At 48.4% G+C, this 15720-nt stretch overlaps 1 protein-coding gene across 2 annotated transcripts in view; it reads left to right on the forward strand.

Annotated features, from left to right (window-relative positions):
• The window catches only part of SMAD9 (SMAD family member 9), a 65310-nt gene that overhangs the window by 34634 nt on the left and 14956 nt on the right, over positions 1-15720 (forward strand). The window contains exons 4-5 of one of the 2 annotated variants that reach the window (XM_005286585.5): positions 6936-7043; positions 15024-15245. In XM_005286585.5, coding sequence (XP_005286642.1) covers positions 6936-7043; positions 15024-15245 — 330 coding nt within the window. The remainder of the gene's footprint in view (positions 1-6935; positions 7044-15023; positions 15246-15720) is intronic. The other variant, XM_065581316.1, reaches the window with a different exon arrangement.

The following is a 15720-nucleotide window of genomic DNA, read 5'->3' on the forward strand; positions in this document are numbered from 1 at the left end:
TCTATCGGCTGGTGGAAGAGCCGCAGACTCTAAGTATTCCATCAACTGCTGGTCCCACAGAGGTTGCCCCAAGGTCTTTTACACCTCACCCATTCAGTGCCGTGGGCAGGACACCTGGGAAGAGAAAAGACCCTCCAACGGGTAGTGCGGCGGTTCTTCTGGCCAGGTATCCACCAGGAGGTAAAGAATTATTGTGCCTCATGCCCAGAGTGCCAATGCACGGGCCCAAAAAGAGTGCCGAAAGCGTCCCTCATTCCCCTCCCAGTGGTCGGGATCCTCTTTGAGTGAATAGGACTTGACTTGGTGGGCCCACTAGAAAAGAGTGCATTTGGCCACCTTGTGATTTATGGATTACGTGACCCGGTACCCAGAAGCAGTCCCATTATGGACTGCCACTGCCCCTAAGATAGCCACTGAACTCGTTAAGGTCTTTTCCCAGGTGGGGATACCCCGCGAAAGCTTAACGGATCAGGGGACAAATGTGACTTCTCGACTGATGGCCGACCTCTGCCATCTTTTAAGTATACGAGTCCTCAGGACATCCGTATACCAATCCGTCCATCTGGGGATGGTGGAACGTTTTAACAAGACCTTGAAGAGCATGCTCCGCAAATTTGTGGAAGAGGATCCGCGATGGTAGGATACTCTACTGCCAGCCTTGTTGTTTGCCATACGTGAGGTACCCCAAGCATCCACGGGGTTCTCCCCCTTCAAACTCTTATATGGGAGACAGCCCCAAGGTATCCTCGACCTTCTGAAGGAGGGCTGGGAAGAGCAAGGGACCCAGGCAAAGGGGGTTGTTCATCACATGCTACAGCTACAGGAGAGGCTTCAGAGGCTTTGCTAGGGAGAATCTGGAGTAGGCGCATTAGAGTCAGGCACAACACTATAACAAAGGAGCCAGGCCTTCGGAGCTTTGAATCTGGAGATCGGGTCCTAATCCTGCTCCCCTCAACCAAATCCAAACTATTGGCTAAGTGGCAAGGCCCCTTTGAACTCATGCGGCGGATCGGACCGGTCGATTATGACGTTTGGCTACTAGGCCGGCGCCGCAAGACATGCACGTATCATGTCAATTTTCTAAAAGCCTGGAGGAGCAGGGATATGTTACTGATCACTCCCTACCCCCACATCCGAACCAGAATTAGGGCCCCTGGCGGATGAACCTTTTGAGGATGGGCCTGTAGCCATAGGAGCAGGACTCCACCTGACACAGAGAAAGCAACTCTAAGGACTCCTGTGGTCTTACCCAGAGGTCTTGTTGGCTTGGACAGGATGGATGACCATCATGAGTCGTCATATTGCAACTGTACCGGGACAGAAGGTACGCAAACCCCACTGGCCCCTGCCCAAGAAGATGTGGGCGGCCATTCGGAAGGAAGTCGAGGTCATGTTAGACATGGGCATTATAGAAGAATCTCATTGTGAGTGGCCAAGCCCAGTAGTCCTAGTTCCGAAACCGAATGGCTCCATCCAGTTTTGTATTGACTCTAAAAAAGTGAACGATATATCTCTGTTCAACGCCTACCCAATGCCACGGGTCGATGAACTCCTTGAGAGATTAGTTGGAGCTAAGTTCCTTTCGACTCTGGATCTCACTAAGGGGTATTGGCAGCTCCCTTTGACCCTGACCTCACGCCCAAAGATGGCCTTCCCAACCTCCTTTGGCCTATACCAATTTGTGACCGTGCCATTTGGGTTACGTGGGGGAATGGCAACCTTCCAGTGACGTATGGATTGGATATTACAACCCCAGGGACAGTACACTGCCACTTACATTGACGAGGTTGCAGGAACAAACCATTCTGATGTGTAGAAAGAATAGTAAATATGGCAGGCGACCAGCTTGGCTTAACAGTGAAATCCTTGCTGATCTTAAACACAAAGAAGAAGCTTACAAGAAGCTTACAAGAAGATTGGACAAATGACCAGGGAGGAGTATAAAAATATTGCTCAGGCATTCAGGAGTGAAATCAGAAAGGCCAAATCACACTTGGAGTTGCAACTAGCAAGAGATGTTAAGAGTAACAAGAAGGGTTTCTTCAGGTATGTTAGCAACAAGAAGAAGGTCAAGGAAAGCGTGGGCCCCTTACTGAATGAGGGAGGCAACCTAGTGACAGGATGTGGAAAAAGCTAATGTACTTAATGCTTTTTTTGCTTCTGTCTTCACGAAGGTCAGCTTCCAGACTGCTGCACTGGGCAGCACAGTATGGGGAGGAGGTGACCAGCCCTCTGTGGAGGAAGAAGTGGTTCAGGACTATTTAGAAAAGCTGGATGAGCACAAGTCCATGGGGCTGGATGTGCTGCATCCAAGGGTGCTAAAGGAGTTGGCAGATGTGATTGCAGAACCATTGGCCATTATCTTTGAAAACTCCATGATGATCGGGAGACGTCCCGGATGACTTGAAAAAGGCTAATGTAGTGCCCATCTTTAAAAAAGGGAAGAAGGAGGATCCGGGGAACTACAGGCCAGTGAGCCTCACCTCAGTCCCTGGAAAAATCATGGAGCAGGTCCTCAAGGAATCAATTCTGAAGCACTTATAGGAGATGAACGTGATCAGGAACAGTCAGCATGGATTCACCAAGGGCAAGATATGCCTGACTAACCTAATTGTCTTCTATGATGAGATAACTGGCGATAGTACTTATCCCTACAGCCTTATGATTTCCAAGTGATGCACTACCCTGGAAAGGCGCACACCAATGCTGACTTCTTTTCTTTGCCGGAATTTGAGGAAAGAGACACCGCACCCCTGCCAGATCCACTCTTAAAGGGGAGGGTGTGTGATGAGGCACACTCACCCTGCACTGGATGGGGAACGGTTAACCCCTAACATTGTGGGTTGAGGAAGCCACGCCCACTGTACTCTACTGAGCATGCTCCAGGTGCACTGGTATAAAAGGGAGCAGCTCAGCTCAGTTGGGGCTGACTGCCGTGGAGGAAGGACGTATGCCACCTGCCCGAGCCAAGGCTCAGTGGAAGCCCGGGACCCTAGGCGCCGGGGATGCCGCAGCTCAGGCAGACGCTAAGGCAACCCCGGAGGCCTCACAGGGTTCGAACGTGCCGGAGAAAGGGCAGACCGGAGAACCTAGAGGTAACAGGGACGCCCAGACCAAGGCAGCAGGACGACAGCAGGAAGCAGCCCAGGGGAATCAGATGGTGGACCGGTGAATGAGCCGAAGCCTTGAGTCAGCGTGTTTCGGTCAGAACTTTCCCCTGATGATTCAGTGGGCTGTGATACAACCACTAATAGGGTCCTGGGCTGGGGTCCGGTGGAGCGGGAGGGCCCGAACCCCCCTGCTGGGGGTGCAACCCCTCCCTCTGTGTCTGGCAGTTGCCGCTAGGCCTTACTGCCCTGCTGACAAGGGCGAATTTATTGACTCTGGTCACTAAGCCTTGCAGCCCTGTGGACAGGGGCGAATGTAGTGATTTGGGCCATTAGGCCTTACCGCCCTGCGAAAAGGAGTGGATTTCCCGACTCTGGCCATTGGGCCTTACCGCCCTGCGAAAAGGAGGAGATTTCCTGACTCTGGCCATTGGGCCTCACTGCCCTGCGTAAAGGGGCAGATTGACTGACACTGGCCCCAGGCCTTACTGCCTGGTTGACAAGGGCAAATTTATGGACTCTGGCCACTAGGCCGCACCGCCCTGCTGATAAGAGCGAGCGTATGGACTCGGGCTGGGAGAGACGTAGGCATAAGATACATATGTCCCCCTCCCCCTAATTCCCTAAGAGAGGTGGGAACACTCACCCCGCACAGGACGTGGTTTCCCCCCAACCCTGTCACAGGACCCACCATTATCCTGGCTCCCCCTGTTCCCCTCTTGTAGCCCCAGATAGTCCCTCTTTCATTGTAGCTAGTTCGTGATTGCCACCAGTGTGCTAACTGTCCACTTGCTGGCTCCAGACATTTCTTCAGCACTGCTGCTGCCCACATCCCTCTCTCCACACTGCTGCCCAAGAGACATGGGAGCAGGATCCAGGCAGCAGCAACAGCATAGAAGAAACAACCAGATCCAGCAAGCCGACAAACAGTAGCCTGTACCCACCCCATGTGTGTCCTGGAGGTGCTTCATCCACTCTGATGCCTGGATCCCACTTCCCACGCCATTGCCTGCTGCCCAGGGGAAGTCAGTGTGTGTGTGTGTGGGGGGGGGGGAGCACTTCTGGGGTATGCACGACCCACCTACCTGGACCCTTCTGGGGCCCACTGTGAGTTGGGGCCCACCATTTGGGAAACACTGACTTAGCACATTGGAGCCCTGGTCCTGGGCACTGCTGAAATATACATAATAATGACCTCAATCTGGATACTATAATTCTTGCTGTTTTGCCAGTTCCGTGGTCGCTTTACAAGTTAGTCTGTATTTATCCGCTATACGTGAATTCATCCTGTGCAGAGGGCCACCCAATGCCTATGTACCACTTAATTCCCACTTAAGCCCCCAAAATAGGGTTTAAGTGGTGCATAGTGTTGCAGTTCCCCGAGAACTCAGTTGGACTCCAGTCTGGTCACTCAGGTTCTTTTTTTGGGGTCATACAGCAAAGCTATGCTGAATTGATCAGATTCAAGTGTAGGGGGTTGGTATAGGGCAGGAACCGTCGGCATTTGTGGCGGCGCTGTGCCTGTGGATGGTCAACGTAAACAAAATGTCTCGCAGCCTGCTAGCGGATTACTCTGATGGGCTGTGTGCCGAAGGCTGCCGACCCCTGGTATAGGGCGTACAACACATCCAAAGTTACACTGCAACTTTCCTTTATACACATTTACAAACTACATTGCATTTACTATACATTGCATCACATGTTTTGGGATTGGCTTGGTCACTTTGTAGGAACCAATCCCTTTACAGCATTCTCTGTCCATGTAGAATTTATTCTTCACCCCGTCTTTATGTTTCCGACTTAACTTGTCCATTGTAAATGGTTCCCTGGGTGTTTTCCCGCGTATCTTAGCCGGTGCAGACTTGCTGTTTTCGCCTGCTGATCCATTTACCTCTCTAACCCTATCTCCAAATAAATCAACTCTCACTCATGTCCAATTACTAACATCAAGCCAGGTCGACACAGATGTCTTTTGCTGTCTCTCTGCACGGGTGAATTTCAACCTAAATACTTTTATTAGTCCTGCAAACATGTAAACACCTGTGCAGCCTGTAATCCCATTAAGTTACTACTCCCATGAGTAAATTGACTCCCATGCTTAAGTGTTTGCAGGATCGAGGTCTACATCTGTGTTTTCTAACATGAAAACAAGGTCTTTATTTCAGCTTTCTAACGCGCTCTATTCCTTCTTGGCATATATTAGAATGGAGGATGTGTGTTCCTGTTCCTAGGCTGCTGTTCTATAAATGAAACAATTCAGGAATTAGGAGGGCTGTTTCTGTAGTTCATTTGTTTATTTTTTCATTAGCGCGTATGCTTCTTTGACAAGCAGATTGGTCAGATTAAAAGAGAGTTGGCCCTCCCCAAAGTGTGAGGGATGAATACCCCTTCTGTCCTGCGTGAGCGTCGTCAGCTTGTGCCTTCTTTCAGCTGCCGGTGCCATAGGTTATCTTGGCTGGTTAAGGCTAGAGGGAAGGTACTAGTGAAAGTGATCAAACGTTTGAGAGGCCAGGCTCCCTCTGTGCATACATGTGTGGAACGGCAGCCTCTGTTCTAAAGTATTCATTCTGCAAATTACTGGCCAGCCTCTGCTCCTCCATTTGTGAGAGCGGTTATTGTGACTGAGCTGCCTTGTAGAAGAGAATTCCCAAAAGCTAAGGGTGCTCATCATTGTCCAGTTTCCCTGCTGTTCTGTCCCTTATCTTGTTGAACGTGTATGAGCCTGATGGGAGATAGGGGTACAGACTGGGATACGGGTGATACTAGTGACCTTTACCTCTGTGCCTCTTTTCCTGTTGTCCTGCTTTAACTATCTCTTGGTTTTCTTGCAGACAGATTCGTTTAGATGGGGGACAGTTGGCTGAAACTCAATCCCGATAAAGCTTATGTAATGTTTCTGGCACTTCCCGTTTTGAAGCGACTGTGGATGCTTTATGCACCTCCGTTATGCACAGGGCAAGGCCACCACTTGCGAGGGAGGTCAGGAAAATAGGGGTCATTCTGCATTGCTTTCCAGAATGGAAGCTCCTAGTACAACACTACTTCACAGTGGCTATCACTAGACTTGGAAATTGCCCAATTCTGTCTAATGCAGAACTCACTACAGCTATACCCACGTTCCTCCCCTCCTGGCTAGACTATTGTAATTGAATCCTGATTGGTCCTTGCTTGAATCTGATCCAGAGGCTACAATGGCTGCAGAATGCAATGCCTCTCATTTGCTTCATGGCATAGGGCAATGCAGTTAGCAATGCCTGGTTTCCACATTCTGCCTGTAATCCATATGATTCATTTCCAGGTCTTGCTGACAGTATATTAGTCTAGGCCTGTGTGCGGCTGTCTCTCCCCCGTCAAGGCAGTTGAGGTCAGCTAGTGTATCTTTGCTCTCCATCCTCACCAGGATTCCATGTGAAGCGGGCTGGGTTCAGGGAGCCCACTTATGGAACTCCACCCTTAAGATGGATGCCAGTCTCTTTCCAGGGAGTTTGGGTTTGAGGCCAAACTAGGACTGGGTACAGACTAACCAGTGCCAAAATCAAAGCTGAAATTTCTGTCATCTTGGGCCAAATCCAATCTGTATTTGGAAATTAGGACCTTTCTGCCTTTGGACCTGACACAGAGTCTAAACCGTAGGGACAGGTTCATCTCCAGGGGTTTGAATCTGAAACAGTCTTGACCTGGAGTTTGAGGAGGGCGGAGGTTCAGACTTGGATTCTGTTTTGGACCCTTCTCTAGTTAAAACTATGCTGAAGTAGAGTTGAAGAGTTCCCAGGCAGACCTGGGTAGAATTTACCAACTTGCTGATCTCAGTGTCTTTCTGTTTTTTAGTTGAAACACCCCCACCTTACAATGCAAGAGAAACACCAGGAAACCAAAATGGACGATCAGTGGATGCAACAGCTGACAATCAGTTAGTGCTATCATTGCCCAATGGAGGTAAATCTGCTGCTGGAGAAACTGAAAATATACAAGTATTTGTACTGCTTCCCAGGAAAAATTCTTAGCCAAAGAATTATTATATATTCTTCAGAGCAGGAAGGCCTATTGTTCTTTTTCGATTGCTGGTCCCTATGTGTATTCCACATGTGGGTATGCATTTGCACCGTGCACTCAAGTCTGGAAATTTTTCAGAGCAGTGTCCGTTGGCCCGCACATGCACAGTAGAGCTCCTTGTGCTCTTGACCTAGGGTATAAGAGGCAGTGAGGGTCAACACCTCTCCAGTTCCTTCTTACTCCCACATAGTCTGAGTCAGACTCATGTCCTCGTCGCTCAGTTGTATAACTTGCAAAGAAAGAAAATATTTGTAAATAGTTATATATTTTAACTTAGTAATTAGTAGTTAAATTTGTAGTTAGCATAGAGTATTTCCTTTCCCAGGTTGGGGAACCTCCAACCTCAGGGACTATGCTCAGATTCCCAGGATTCAAGAATTGCATCTCCCGCCCTTGCTCCTTTTCCATCAGATTGAACATCAGCGGTGCCTGTATTGTCTGGGTGAGGCACATATCTCTGCAAAGTTCAGGATCTGTCGCTCCTTCCCACCCAGAACTTGAAAAGCCTGTGAGCTTTGCCTATGAAAGCACCTGAGGGAGAAGTCTAGGTGGCTCTCATCTGTGCCCCTCCAAGCACATGCTTTGGAGTGGAGCCTTTGACATATAAGACCAAGGACTCTTCTTGTAGGGCTCCCCATGAGAGTAGAGGGCACTCCTCATGGGCACAAGGACAGATCCCCACCGAGGACTGTCCACAAGAAACACCCTTCCTCCCTGAGCCTGTCCAGGTGAGGTGAAAAGTCGCCTACGGAACCAGCTCTGCTGGTGACCCCCAGATCGGAGGACAAGGCACATCTGTAACAGTAGGCTCTGCCAGATCTGAAGTTAAGGAGGCAGCCCAGGCTTGTCATTCAGTAGCAAGAGTGGGATTTAAGAATTCAGTGACTTAGGTACCAGGACAAAAGATTCTGATTTTATTTGCATCTGTGGGGTCACAAAAGTTAGAAGTAATAATGAAAACAAACACCATTATCCAGGTTGTAGTGATGAAGATCAAATAAGGGATGAGGGGAGGGAGGAATGTGTAACGCAGCAAGAGCTGAGTCAAAATCAGGATCGATTTCTTTATTGACTTCAGTTTGGGGTGAGTTACTTATCCATCGTAAAGCACTCTGTTTAGAGGCTTTAGTATTTCCATCTTTTTTTTTTAATGTCACATTGCTGTAATACATACTTATATTTTCTGAATAATAAGTAGTGTCACTAGTGCACAGAAAGAGCTTTACAGAAGGTCAGATCTTCCTCCCCATGCTTTGTGTGGGAGACCTAGTGAAAGCTGGGAGGGTTGTAAAGGCTAAAGGCTAGGGCATGGAACAGCTTTAGAGCCACTTTGTAACTTTTCTTCTTCGACTAGTGTCCCTATGAGTTCTCAACTGTAGGTATATCTACATCCCTGCGCCTCTAATCAGAGATTTTAGGTAGCTGTGTCTGTTCAGCCCGCGCATGTGGTCTGCCTCAAGGCTATCAGTGCTGCGTGGGCGAACCCCCCGCTGGGCTAAAAGAAGAAAAAGAACTTTAGTTTCCGTTTCCTGTTTTTTGGGAGGATCCTCCTTGTCCCTCCCCTCACCCTCGGAGTGTTTAGAGGTTATTCTAACTTCTCTTGGTTTAAAAAAAAAAAAAGAGAGAGAAGACGAGGACAGAACATCTTTTTTCTGCTAGAGGGTGATAGCTTCCACCTCCCCGGGGCATGGCTGGCTCTCCCAGCTTCAAGAGGTACCTCTCCTGCAAGGAGTCGATTTCTGTAATGGACAGACACTCTCCTGATGTCCGGTGCCTGGGAGAGTCCCATATCCCTCAGAAGTGCTCCCTCTGCCACCAGCTAAAGCTGAGGTCTCGCAAAAACTGGGAGCTGAATAATAATAAATAAATAATAATATATGGAGATATCCTATCTCCTAGAACCTGAAAGGTCATTGAGTTCAGATCCCTAAGTGGTCCCCTCAAGGATTGAATTCACAACCCTGGGTTTAGCAGGCCAATGCTCAAACCACTGAGCTATCCCTCCCCCCAGGTTAAAAGTCCTCCTTATGGAGAAGGCACTTCAGCTGCCAGGGGACTCCGGTGCCGACCCCGGATCCTCCCCAGAGCCTTCAACTTCAAAGGGAGTAGAGATGCAGAAAAACCAGCAGATTCCCCCCATAAAGGCTCGAGGAAAAAGGGCTCCAAGCACTGTTGGCCTGTCAGAGGAATTCCCCAGTGCGATCGGCCACCTTGGTACTGGCGGCTCCGAAGTGCGGTACCCAGAAGCATCAGGGTGCCTCTGCTGTGAGCTCAGCCGCACCGCCTAGAGAAGTCAGGGCTCAGGCTTTGAGGCAGTGGTTCTGCCCCCGAGGAGAAAGATAAATACCGTATTGCCTCTAAAGGAGTGGCACTGAGTAAACCTTTACCAAATGTGTCAAAACTCACATCTAGGGAGTGCTCTGCATCTTGGCAACCATCGGTACCAGCAGTGTATCACAGACACTCTCTGTGGTACCGAGTGAGCCGATGATACTGCAAGAGTTACAGTACCCCAGCGACCTGATGGTTGGTTGAAGAAACACAGTCGCCCTTACTCAGTATTGGGGCCCCGGTACCAAGCACATCCCAGTGCCTGGAATCGTCCTCAGCACCAGGCCTTATGCCACCAATATCTTGGTCAACGCCATCCTTACCCAGTGATGAGCCTGACAGTGACCAGGAGGATGTCATTTCCCTAGCTTCTCACCGTGGCCTGCCATCACAATACAAGGGTCCTCAATTCCATTGAGCCAACCCATGATTGTGCTATGGGCCCCCTTTGGGCTTCTCCGCCATCCATGCCTTTCCCTCGCCTATGTCTGTATTGGGATCCTTGGGCGACATACACATCCCACGTGTCAAGGGTGTCCATTGTCTCTCAGAGAGAATCCACCAAATGGTCCCCTCTGGCCTCTCTGTCCAGAGCCCCTGAGCCAGTGGAGGAGGAAGCTTTGGAAGAACAGGAAGAAGGACTTGAAGGAGAAGCTACCCCTCCTGAAATCTTCTCCTTATCTTCACCAGACGAGGCTGTACTACCCCCCTCTTCCCCCCAATCACTTGGTGATGATTTTAAGACCAAGAGAGTGGCAGATGAGCTGTAAATTCGCCTGCAGGAGGTGACAGACACATTGTAAACTGGTGAATATTCTGCACACTGCCTCTTCATCCAGAATTGCCCTCCCAATTAACGAGATGATTCAAGATCCTCCCAAAATCATCTGGCAGACACCAGCCTCCATTGCACCAACCTGCGAGAAAGCTTGACAGGAAGTACTACATCCCTCCCAAAGAGGCAGACTTTTAGAGTCACAAACTACCAAGCTGCCATGGCCAAATAAGATTTTATTAATTATGTGAAACTTAGTGTATTTGTGGATCATCTTCCAGAGGTACAAAAGGAGCAGTTTCGGGCCATTGTCAGAGAGGGCCAGTTAGTAGCTAGAACTGTGCTACAGACAGCACTGGGTGCAGCCAATACAGCGGTCCACTCAGTCTCCATGGCAGTGGTAATGAGGCCGGCTTCCTTGTTACATCTTTCCAGGGTTGCCCAAAGAACTGCAGACGATAGTGGAAGATCTCGTGTTTGAAGGGCCCAAGCTCTTTGCGAATAAGACATACTCCTCTCTCTACACCCTGAAGGATTCCCGGCCCCCATTACGCTCTCTGGGAATCTACAGTGCAGGACAAAAGAGAAGATACAGCTCATGACCTCCTCAGTACCCACCGTCACAGCACGATTACAAACTGCAGCACAAAAAGCCCGCAGTACAAAATTGGAAGCAGTCAGCATCCCAATCCGCATCCTCTCTGCCCTCCTCTGCTGAACACTTTTAACGGGGGTTGAGGGTCCAAATAGCTATTTCTTGCAACATCAGATGACTTCTGCCTGTCATGTCCCTTTGGAAGTCGCCTGGCCCTCTTTCAGAGCAGTTGGGACAATATCACCTCTGACAGATGGGTCTTGGAGATTATTTCAAAGGGTTATGTCATTTAATTCCCTTTCCCTCTTCAGGGACCCTTTTTATGAGAACCTACTTCACCATGAAAATAGATGTATTACACTTAGGGGCCATAGAACCAATCATGACGCAACTCAGAGGCAAGGAGTTCTACTCATTGTTTCTTGATTCCCCAAGGTGAAGGGAGTGTAGGGGCCCATTCTAGATCTAAGGGCACTAAACAAATACGTGAAGGCACAAAAGTTCCAGATGATCACCCTAGCAGCCATTATTCCAGCTCTGGAGTAAGGAGATTGAGTTGCAGCCTTCGACCTACAAGATGCCGACTTCCAGATCTTCACCTTCACGAGTCTCATAGGAACAGTCCAGTCCAGCTCCCAAACATCAGCTAGGAGCTTTCTGCAGCTGCTAGGTCATAGGGCAGCATGAACCTTTGTCACTTTAAATACCCAGATGTTCATGAGGTGTCTTCAGATGTGGCTCAATTCAGTCAATTCTCCAAACAGGGACAGACTAACCAAACTGCTATCAGTGCCCTGCATAGTAAAATACTCTCTGGACAGGTGGAAAGACCCATCCAACTTTCGAGCAGGTGTTCCATTTGTGCAACCACCACCAATGCTGACTCTAACAACAGATGCTTCCCTAATAGGCTTGGGAGCCCACCTACATGACCAAAAGGTTCAGGGCAAGTGGTCTTCCACAGGAGCGGCCCTCCATATCAATCCTTTGGCCGTAACAGCAGTCAGGAACGCCTGTGCACACTTTCTGCCATTCATCAAAAATAACCACACAAAAGTCATGATGGACAATATGACTATATGTTTTACATAAATCACCAAGGGGGGTCACCAGATCTCTCTCCCTCTGCATGGAAGCACTCAAACTTTGGAATTGGTGCATCCATCACAATGTGCTTATCTCAGCTGTGTATCTGCAGACTGTGACAGCTGACAGTCTGTTGGAACTGTTCTCATGACTACGAATGGGAACTGAACTCAAAGGTGCTTCGCAACATATTCACCCTTTGGGGAACCCTACAGATCTTTTTGCTACTTACTGAAACAAGAAACGTCCTCGCTACTACTCCAGGGCTGGCCTGGGGACACATTCACTGGGAGACGCAGTCATCCTCCTATGGGACAGGGGCCTTTTGTATGCCTTTTCCCCCATTCCCTCTCTATCCAAAGTCCTGTTGAAAATCCAACGAGACAAAGTGAGAGTTATTCTGATTGTCTCTTCTGGACAAGACAAGTCTGGTTCCCTTACCAGACACACATGACGGTATACGCTCCGGTTCCTCTTTGGCCCATTCCTCCGTTGCTCTCTCAAAACAACAGGAGGAGCCTTCACCTCAATCTGCGGATCCCCTACCTCCATGGTTCACTCCTTCGTGGTTCCAAGACTAAGAGGTAGAGTGCTCTGACGAGGTGAAAGATGTGTTGCTCTACAGCCGAAAGTTGACCACTCAACGTACTTACCTACAAAAATTGAAATAATTACAAATTTGGTGTCATTCTAAGCACATATACCAGGCCTTGTACTCTCTCCCTCTGGTTTTAGACCTCAAGAGGTCAAAACGCTCGCTCCACTCCCTTCAGGTACATCTTCAGTTGTAATGGCCTTCCACCATCAAGTAGACGGATACTCGGTGTTCGTTCACCTGCTGATGCATAGATTTTTTTTTAAGGCATTGGTAATCTCTTCCTGCATATGAGACCACCCTCTCTGACCTGGGATCTTAACCTAGAATTAGACCTCCCTTTCAGCCCATGGCAACTTGCTCTCTCTTTCACCTGTCGATGAAGACAGCATTTCTAATTGCCATCACCTCAGGTAGGCGCATAGGAGAAATTGTGGTCCTGATTGTACACCCCCTATTTGTGGTCTTTTTTTAAAGACAAAGTAACCCTGAGGCTGCATCCCAAGTTTCTCCCTAATGACTAAGGACTTTCTTTCATTCGCAGAAAGACACAAAGGCTCCGTGATATTGGCTCAAAGACTACCCAAAAGGGTCTTGGGTTGCATTAATCTCTGTTATCAAGGACTCAACCCGTTGCCTCCATCCGGACGTACGCACTCCACAAGGTCAATTTCTACCTCAGTTGCACTCTTTAAAGATGTCCCTATCTCGGAAATCTGCAGAGTAGCAACTTGGGCCTCTGCCCACACTTTCACAGAACATTATGTGCTCGCTGGAGATTCGGCCTCCGACGTCATCTTCCATTCCTCAGTACTCTCTGTAGTAACAGACTCCACTGTGAAGCCCCAGCCCTCCATGGGGGATACTGCGGTGAAGTCACCAATGGCGGAGCACCCATAGGGACACTATTCAAACAATAAAAAGTTACCTTGTGCAGTAACTGAGGCTCTTTGAGAGGTGTGTTCCTATGGGTACTCTACAACCTGCCCTTCTCCCCTCTACTTTGGAGTTCTTAATATGGGGCTCTGCGGTAGAGAAGGAACTGAGGGGAGTTTCCTACGCTGTGCTAGAAAGCCTCGAGGCAGACCACAAGGGAGGGAGAGCGCATGTGCGGGCTGAACAGACCTAAAATCTCCAATTAGAGCCGCAGGGTCACAGATATATCTGCAGTGGAGCATCCTTAGGGAGACACATCTTGAAGAACCATCATTACTGCAGAAGGTGAGTAACTTTCTCTTTCTACAGCCTCTTGGCTGCAGTAATGACTACAGACCTCAGCTTGCAGACCTACTGACTTGCTCCTCCCTTAGCCACACATTCATCTGTCTCAGAGACCACCACCGTGGAGCAGTGCCCCATTGAACCTATGGTATGAGGAGTCCCTCTGCTCTGGTTTCCTATGGCCTGCTCTGAGTGCAGTTGTTACGATTGCTCCTCGTACTGCAGTACTGCACAGACACCAGGTTCAGGGCCTGGCTGTGCTGAGCACTGTGCAAACACATATTAAAGTACAGCCCCTGCCCCCAAAAGCTTACAATCTCAATTAAGACAGGAAGTAACAAGTGCATGTAGCAGACAACTGGAGGGGAGGGAGGATGAGGGTAACCATGCTAGGAACATGTGGGTACATATCACACCCATGTGACAGCCACCAGGTTTCCAGTCATCTTTCCTCTCCTCTCCCCCACCACAAATAAATACTCCCAGAAACATTAAGGACATCATTGATTCCTGCTGGCCACCTGCCTAGCTACTCTCAGTTGGAAACATATTGTACATTTCACAGTAGGAGTGGGTTTCACTGCTTTTTGGGTCTCACATGCCCATGGCAGGGGGACAGGTTAATTAATGCTCATGGGACAAATAAGATTCAGTACAAATAAGCACCCAGATGGATCCTTAACCAGACTTTGAGTCTGCAAAACTTGGGGTTCCAGCAAGAACGGCCTTTCGTGTGGCATTTTGGCATTTCTGCCTGTACTCTCAGGTGGAAACAGGCCATCCTGAGGTGTGTGAAAATGAAAAATAAGAAATAAAACAGAGGAATGATACATGCAAACCTCCTTGCTTGGCGTTAGGTTTAATCACACATTGCATGAAGGCTTAGCTCGCTTTTTTTGTAAAACTGAACCAGTTTGCTCATTCCTGGCTCCTGTTGTTTGTCAGAGATACAGTGCACATAGCTTTGCAGTGCCCGGGCAGTTAACTCAATCTGCACATGCTCTACTTTAAGCATAAGAGTTGTCTCACTGGAGTCTCAGTGGGACTACTCACATGCTTCCAGTTAAGCACATGCTCAAGTTCTCTAATGTTCTCCCTTTGGGAGCACTAGTCAGCAAACTAAGAAGAAATGGAATCTGCTGTTGAGACTGCCTCTGACGAAAAGTGACTGATTAGATGGAGATCATGGTCTGAGAGAGTTTGGATAGAAAAACAAGCATTACTGTGACCTTGGCACCTGATTTATTTTATTTCCTACAGACTTTCGACCTGTTTGCTATGAGGAACCCCAGCACTGGTGCTCAGTTGCCTACTATGAACTCAACAACCGAGTAGGGGAGACTTTCCAGGCTTCTTCTCGGAGTATTCTTATAGATGGATTCACGGATCCTTCAAATAACAGGAACCGATTCTGTCTTGGACTGCTCTCTAATGTCAACAGGAATTCTACTATAGAAAACACCAGGCGACACATAGGAAAAGGTAAGAGCAAATTCCCTCTTATTGGTAAGGGACAGAGCTTGGAAGAACGTCCATGGTCTAGAACTAGAAAAGTCTGTCTGTCCGTTGTATCTGTCTATCTAACTAACAAACATGAATGTAAAGCCACCTGCTCGGCTTCTTTCTGAAGCAGTAGATGAGGCATTGGCTCTTTACTGGGAAGAGGGTAGCTTTTTACACAGATTATTTACTTGGCCTACATGGAACCCATAATTAAAAACAAAACTTTGCTCTAACTTAGAAGTATGTGTTTTCATTTGTATTTATCAGAACTTCTGGCAACGGAGAATATTGCCATTGAAATGTCACTAAAAAAATAATTATTGGTCCCTGACTGCTGGTTTTTCTATCACCAGAAAGCAGGTGGAGAGAGACAACATGCTAACTAGCTGAGCTATAAATTTAGATAGACTGCTAAAGTTTCCTCTGTTGCTTTTTTTTCTCTTGTTAAGGAAAC

Source organism: Chrysemys picta, chromosome 1 (assembly GCF_011386835.1).
Source record: "Chrysemys picta bellii isolate R12L10 chromosome 1, ASM1138683v2, whole genome shotgun sequence".
In the NCBI taxonomy this organism is placed as follows: domain Eukaryota; kingdom Metazoa; phylum Chordata; order Testudines; family Emydidae; genus Chrysemys; species Chrysemys picta.